Here is a 7,807-nt window from a genome sequence, read left to right as displayed (position 1 = left end):
GAGGAGAAGAGAGTTGGGGTCTGCCCTGGTTCCCAGCACATACAGCTGCTGCCCTAGGAGAGTGCGAGGGTGGGCCGTAGAAGAGGGATGAGTCGCGGCGCCTCCTCCCCCAACTCCCCGAGCCTAGGACTTCCAACACATCCCTGGGGCTACCTGGGCGGTCACCTGAACGTCTGAGAGGGAGGACTGGGGAAAGGCTCAGCTGGCAGTGCGCTTCTAAGGCGCCCCGTCTGCCGATCCGTGGCATTAGCTCGTCCTCCAGGTCCCAGCCGGGCCAGACTGTAGGGCTAGGAAGGGAGTGGATCGTGGGGACCCTTGGCGCACCCTCAGTCTCCCTCGCAAGCAGGAGGACCCGCCTGGGCGGAGTCTCGGACCTAGGTGCGGCCCCCCTGGGAGCCGGGGCGGGGAAGTGGATCCAGTTACTTGGGCCTCCCCTTCAGTCAGGCCTGGTCCCAGGTCCCTCGCTTCTTTTCGAAAGTTAACTCCAACGCCAGGGTCCGAGATGCCTGACCCAGACCCTGAGCAGGAAGTTGCTGAAGACGCCCCCGCCCCCGAGACACCCAACTGGAAGAGCTTGGAGGAGGCAGCTCGGGAGGTAGTTACTGACTCCTTAACTTCACAGACAGAGGGAGCGGCAGGGCGCGGAGGAAAGCAGTGACTCAGGATGCCCAGGCTCCGAGGCCTGCAATGGGGAGCCAGTTTTCCTCCCAGCAGTAGGTGGGATGCGGTGAAGCTGAAACCCATTCTAGCCTCCCAGCCCTTAGAACACCCTGTCCCGGAGGGAGGGAGGGAGGCGGATTTCAAACCCGAGTGATTGATAGCCAGGTGAACATTAGCATCTTGAGAGACTGGGAAGGTCTCTGGTACCAACGCTTAGAAACAGTACTATTTTGGGGTCATCTGCAACATATAATCAAAAGTTCCCTGTCTCACAATTTTAGCAAAAAAGTCACCTTAATTTTAGTAAAAAAAAAAAATTATTATATAAATATCGTAGTCATTGTTCTTCTAAACAATAATTAAAAACAACCTTATCTTGGAAATGAAGATTTCAGCATTTTCCACTGTAAAAAAAATTTTTAAAAATATTGCCCAATAGGTTGCAGGCAATTATTATAGGTCTTTGAATTTATAAGGAACACGCAAAACAGTCTAGTCTCTATTTTTGCACACAGTGTGTGAATTCTAAGCAGATTCAGAAGTAGGCCAACATTATTGTTAAATTTGAGTTGTTAGAGCTTCTTTATTTTTTTTTCCCTGCTTTCCTTTAAGCCTGGTAGTTATGAAACCCGGGAGTATGAACCTGCTAAATGGGTCAGTACCTCGGTTGAGTCAATGGACTGGGATGCAGCTGTCCAAGCTGGCTTTACCAAACTTCATAATTACATTCAAGGAAAGAATGAGAAAGGTAAGGTGGTTCATGTTACATTCATATGAAAGGGTGACTCAGGAATAGGTCTAACATGGTCTTCAGTTTTAGTATATAAAAGGAATTATTTGAATAGGCACCCAGCTTCTGTCGAATATGATAAAATAATCATCATCAATATTGTCAGTTAAAATTGAAGGTAGACATGAAGGACCTGGGTTCACAGCTTATCTTAAGACATTTATTAGGTTATCCTGGAGAAAAATTCAGTTACCTTTCTCTTCCTCTTTTTTTTGTTTTAATTTTATAGCCTCTAAGATCTCTTCCACTTCTAAATCTATGATCCTATGTAGCTGGTTCAGCAAAATAAAGAATAACCAGTAAGATACAGTTCTTACCCTTTTCAAATTAAGAAGATGGGCCTTAGTATTCTCATCTGTAAATGAGAGGATTGGACTAAATGACCTTTTAAGTTTTATTCTTACTCTAGCTCTGTGATTCTAAGCAACTGAGTAAATTTTTAAAAATATCCTCATTCATTTCTCTAATTTGGTAATGGGGGAAAGCCAGTAGTTGAAGGTAACCTTACACTAGGTATTTCAGAACATGGGGGGAAGGGATGCTGGTTGAAGAAAAACTCTTTAACATATAGGTGAGAACAAAGCTGGAATAATACCCTATTCCTATCAAGACTATGACTATAAAATGCTTCTTCAGAGGTTTTTCTCATTGCTTTCTATTCATTTATTTCTGTTTAATGAATTCATTATAAATATCTCAAAATACCCATCTGATCTATCCTTTCCTAATGTTTCAAGGTTATCTGATAGATTTGATAACCCCAACTGCCAGTATCATTTAATATAGGAAATAGAACAAATTACTCTGTGTGTGTGTGTTTTCATATTTAAGGATGGAAATTTCCTTTAAAATTGCATATTTGTCAAGAAGTATGGAAGATCATTCTATTCAAGAAAGTTATAAGCAAATAAGATGAGAAATAGCTACATGGAAAAACACAATAGAGTGTCAACTCATTTTTTCTCCTCTCTTCCCATTTGTAATCATGTCAGAGATAAAGATAAAGATGACTACCCCAGTGACAAGCTATGTGGAACCAGGTTCAGGGCCATTTTGCCAGTCTACAATTACCATTTCCTTATATATCCCTGCTGAACAGCAATCCGATCCACCCAAGCCTTCAGAGTCAGATGTCTTTATTGAAGACAGAGCCGCAATGACAGTGTTTGTGCGGTAAGTGGGAGGTAATTTAGCTCTTTGTACTGATAATTTCACTTGTGTGATACAGTTCTGATGCAACTTGAGACTTATGAGGAAAAAAAGACTAATATATTTAAACAGGCATTTCTTCCATATTTAGAATCGAGTCAAATAAATATTTATTAAACACCCACTATGTGCAAAGTACTGTGCTAGAAGTTGAAGATACAGAGATTAAAAAGGAATTTACATTCTGTGAAGGAAGGAGAGATTTACATACATTCTTAATTAAATACAAAATATATACAAATTAATTTCAGGAGGGAAGAGCATGGTATCACGCTGTACGTAGCAGGAAATGTGATATACGGTAACGAGTTAGCATATTATAAAGAATATTTGGAAGGAAGGTGGGAATTCCATGAGATAAAGGTGGAGAAAGTGCAGTCTAAAAAGAACTGCTTGGGTCCAGAAAAATTGGAATGTGGAATGGTATATAGTAGGAAGGGAGCTTGTTGTGAAGAGGTATCCCCAGGATGGAAAAGGTACATAGATACCAGTGAGGTATATCATGATGAATTTGTATTGTGAGGAATGAAAAACAAAAATATTCCAGTCATTGCTTTGCAAAGATTAATAGTGTAATTGAGATAACCTATGTTCAAAAATAGTTGCAGTATAGTGAGTATAAAGATAAATGCAACAAAAGTTGAAAAAAAAAAAGTAATCTCTCATCTCTGGCTGAGATCAGAAAAGGCTTCCTGGACATAAGATTTGAACAGAAATTTCTTTCCAGTACAGTTAAATTATATATCAGAAAATATTATAAAAAGTTGACTCTTATTCTCTTGATTTTATATTTCAAATATAATACTTAACTTTTGGTAGCTGAAATGTGACTCTCCAACTCTCAAATGAACTCATAGGAATGAAATTGTAGTTGAAAATATTTTTGTCACCTCACATAGTATATATCTATATGAAATATATATACATATTTGTATAATAAGGTAACATTTTATTTTATTACATATTACCATATTATATTTAATTGCTCTAAAATAATACCTAATATTAGACTTGCATATATGTGAAAACTTGGAACAGAGTTATAAAGCTGTGCTCTGATTTTTTCACTCAAATATTGCCTCTAAGGACAGTTGGAGTGGTGAGAAGGAAAGAGCAGAAACAGGCAAATGATCTCTGTCTTTATATCTTTGACCCTTTGCATATTTCTCCAGGATAAGATATATAGCTAATCATGATCTCATTTTTGGTCCTAATCGTTACTTGTTTTGACAGAGATTTCAGGTATTTCTAAGTATTTCTCTTTACCTTCAAAATCTACTACTCTACTATGTGTAACTAATAACTGTTTGACATAAACATGTAAGGCAATAAACATTTGGGAAAGTTAACTGCATTTACCCACATTTCCACTAGTTCTTATTCCTTTCCCCCATATATATCATCTTAAGTATATTTATGTATTAGCAAGGATATATAGGATGCTAAGGGAGATAGCGGGTGTGAGGGTTTGCTAAGCCTTTTTCAGGGACTGCTTATCCACCTTTGGTGTCCATTCAGTCACCCAAATCTCACTTGTAGCTCATGGGGAATGGACACACCCTAATAAAACTGTCTTGCAGAAGGATAAACTACAGACTTCACCTTTCTTTGGTGGAGTAGGTGGCTGAGAACAGTTTGTTCCAATGGCCATGAAGGCAACTGAAACAAGTGCTGTGGAATGCTTAGAGCTTGATCAGATGCCAAGGTCACCCACTGCACCCCAGGCCATTGCCAATTATCCTGATTTTTGACTTGCCACCTAACTTCTATGACTTTAGGAGAGGCTGACAAAATTACTTTGTGTAATTCTGCCTCACTTAAATCCAGTTCAGTGATGTCATTGGTTCTCTTCAAAAATATATTAGCATCCCATTTGAGTTATGGGAAATGATTTTGCTGGCTTAATATGAATATTTCTATTTCTCATATTTCCATATATTTTGAAACTTAGAAATGTAAGTTAAAAAAAAAAAAACCTTCCTTTTATTATTTATTTATTATTTAAAACTGGAGAACCACTCCCAAAAGTACTTAAATTCAATATTGGGTAAATGTGTTTCATATATATATCCCTTGTCACTAGCTGTCTTAACACAGCTCTTCTGTAGAAAAGGAAGGAAAAAAAAAAACTGTCAAATCCGTTTCATTTTCCTGCTCAGCTGCCCTGCATCTCTTTAAAGGAAAGGCTTGAATGTAGATGAAAACATAAACAAAACAAAACAAAATTGGTATGTTATTCACTAGAGCATGAATTGCCTTGGAGAGGGACTGGTTAATTTTTGTCACTTACAGTGCCTGGCATATAATAAGTGCTTTTCAGATGTTCATTGGATTTTGCAGTTTGCATATATAGAGATATTGGAATATGGACTGATGAACGTTGCTTCTCCTGGAACTGTGCCCCCATTACTAGTTTTCTTGATTCTTCAGGGGGAACAAGAGTGAATAATTAATTGACATGGAAGAATTTACTAATTTTGAACTTTATTTTTAAACACTTATGTTAATCCCCAAACCTGAGTATGTGACTGCTGTAACTAAGTAGTAGTATTCAAATTATTCATGTTTCTTATTTTTCTTCTTTACAGGTCTTTTGATGGATTTTCTAGTGCTCAAAAGAACCAGGAACAACTCTTGACATTAGCAAGCATTTTAAGGGAAGATGGAAAAATCTTTGATGAAAAGGTTTACTATACTGCAGGCTATAACAGTCCTTCTCAGTTGCTTAATAGACACAATGAGGTGTGGTTGATCAAGAAAAATGAACCTCCCAAAGAAAATGAATAAAAAAAAATTATGCTAAGGGTGAAAGTTAAGTTCTGCTTAATGTAGACTTTAATACTACTGTTAAGCAAATTGCTAATCTAGTGGTCTCTTCTATGTAAAAACACTATCAACTGAGTTTTCTTATGTACCTTTTCCAAGCCTGAATGCCTCAGAGTAGCCTGGCAGTTCACAATTCCTGCTAAAAACATTTAATCCATTCAATGGTAATAGTCACTTCTTCTTCACTTGAGGATCACAGAAAATGTCTGTGGATAACTTTTTTCTTTTCTGATATTAGTATTTTTTTTATTATTGCCTTCATGAGTAATACCAAACTCTCTTCCACCAGTGAATTTCTTAAAGATTTTACTATCTGTGAATAGTGCCAAGCTATCAGCCCTGAAGATCCCAAGTTCCCAATTTTTAGTAGCTTATTAATATCTTAAACTTCCCTAATTTCCCATCACTGTATACAGCAGTTCTCTATTCCATTATTAGCTCATTTCCACCCACCCTCTACAGGGCTTTGGGTTCAGAAAGGCCTAAATTAGAGATTTCTAGCCCTGCTTTTTTTTTTTTTTTTTTTGACTCAAAGTATTCTATTTCAAAGGATGTCTAAATTACTTTAAAATTTCTCAATTAACAAAAAAATTTAAGAATAAATCTTAATTTACAAAAAAAGAAAGTCATTCATTACTTTTAGAAGGAAATAGTAAGAATTCAAACAAATGCAACATATTTCCCCACTTTGCTAGAAATTTTATCTTTTTCTAGTTTGCTGTTATAAATTTCAATCATTTCTTATCATCTGAAGAAATGATTGATATATGATTCCGTAATGGACTTAAAACTGCATTTTTACTCAGTTTAACCATATATCCTTATAGGTTTTTGATCATACAATTTCCTTTTAATAATAAAATGATAATTTCAAATATGAATTTTAGTTTTTGAGATTGGTATTTTCAGTTTGAAAACCCAAATCCTTATTTTCCAGAGATATTCTATTTAATTTGTATTATTTAATGCTTCCTATAATTATTCAGTGTAAGGGTCAACCTAGATCTCTCCACAGGAAAAGCTATTGAGATTCCTTTTACAATTGGCTAGCACAGTAGGTACAGTAGTGAGCCTGGACTGAGAAATAACTTGAGTTCAAATCCAGATTCAGATACTTACTAGCTGTATGGCCCTGGGTAGTCATTTAACCTGTTTGCCTCAGTTTACTTTCTCATCTATAAGATGGGTATCATAATAGCACCTACTTCCCAAGTGTTGTGAGGATCAAATAGCATAATAATTGTAAAAAGCTCTTAGCATAATATCTGGCTCACAGTAAGCACCAGATAAATGTTAATTATAAGTTTTATTTACCAAAAGTAGTCTAAAAGTTCATTCCCTAGTAAATAATTGCTTTTATTGCTACCAGTGAATAAACACAAATATTACTGGGATATGGCTAATTCCAATAGGCAATTTGTAATCTGTACATATATTCACATATTTATGATGTATATATACATATACACATTATAAATATGTGAATATATGTACAGATTACAAATTATATATGTATTACATATATATAAATTACAAATACACACATACACACACACACACAAACATCTGCATAGACACACTAATTTAAAATAGTATTTATTCCTAATAAATAGTAAGATCCTATAAAGTTTACATACAAGAGATCAGGAAAATACAGATTTTTCTATTAAGTATTTACATTATCCAATTTAATATTGAAAAGTAATGAATAATGCTGTCTGGTATTTTTGAGCTTCCTAAAATCATCTGCTCCAAACAGTATCCTGAGGAACAAGATTCTAAGGTTGTACTAGCAATCTCTCCAGGTTATCCAAACGTAGTCCCCTTTATCCCTTATAAGATAGAGACTCACTTCTTTCAGTCCATCCTGCTTATCTCCATACCAGATCATGGATAGAGTTCTTTTATTTCAATTTTCTCATCAATTCTACCTTTTTCTTCAAATGAGAATAAGATTTGAAGGAAAAAATTGTCTCCAGCATAAGGTGTAAGCACAAATATCATAATTAGGAACTAATGGAGAATATGAGACAAAAGCCAAGGGATGGACATCGTCATTTCCCCATAGTCTTGCTTATGAGACAGGTTATAATATATACTTAATTTCTTACCAGATTGTATTATAGATATTAGGTATGGAATCCATACATGAACACAAATATTATACTTGTTTTATGTTTGGCTGAAACAGTCCTTCTCTACCCTGTAAAACAGGAAAGTTTTCCTGTAACTTCTGTGCAACATCTTATAAAGCCCTTGTGTGCTTCATCTCCAGAACCCTTGTGATTATCCTTAAATCATCCAAAGCATTTTCTCCCTGTG

At 36.1% G+C, this 7,807-nt stretch overlaps 1 protein-coding gene across 1 annotated transcript; it reads left to right on the top strand.

Moving 5' to 3' along the window:
• Nucleotides 1-260: 260 nt before the first annotated feature.
• HEBP2 (heme binding protein 2) lies at nt 261-5,475 on the top strand. The gene is made up of 4 exons (XM_003769500.4): nt 261-595; nt 1,273-1,408; nt 2,443-2,623; nt 5,248-5,475. The coding sequence occupies exons 1-4, from the start codon at nt 503-505 to the stop codon at nt 5,444-5,446; spliced, it is 609 nt and encodes a 202-aa protein (XP_003769548.4). The 5' UTR covers nt 261-502; the 3' UTR covers nt 5,447-5,475.
• The last annotated feature ends 2,332 nt before the right edge of the window (nt 5,476-7,807 follow it).

This window comes from Sarcophilus harrisii, chromosome 4 (genome assembly GCF_902635505.1).
Source record: "Sarcophilus harrisii chromosome 4, mSarHar1.11, whole genome shotgun sequence".
NCBI classification, from domain to species: Eukaryota; Metazoa; Chordata; class Mammalia; order Dasyuromorphia; family Dasyuridae; genus Sarcophilus; species Sarcophilus harrisii.
Note: the sequence above shows the minus strand (reverse complement) of the source record. Positions and strands in the feature narration are given on the sequence as shown.

Coding starts and splice junctions, on each gene's coding strand:
- HEBP2 (XM_003769500.4), top strand. CDS start 503: ATGCCTGACCCAGACCCTGAGCAGGAAGTTGCTGAAGACGCCCCCGCC. Junction 1,409..2,442: donor TCAAGGAAAGAATGAGAAAG/GTAAGGTGGTTC, acceptor TAATCATGTCAG/AGATAAAGATAAAGATGACT. Junction 2,624..5,247: donor GCAATGACAGTGTTTGTGCG/GTAAGTGGGAGG, acceptor TCTTCTTTACAG/GTCTTTTGATGGATTTTCTA.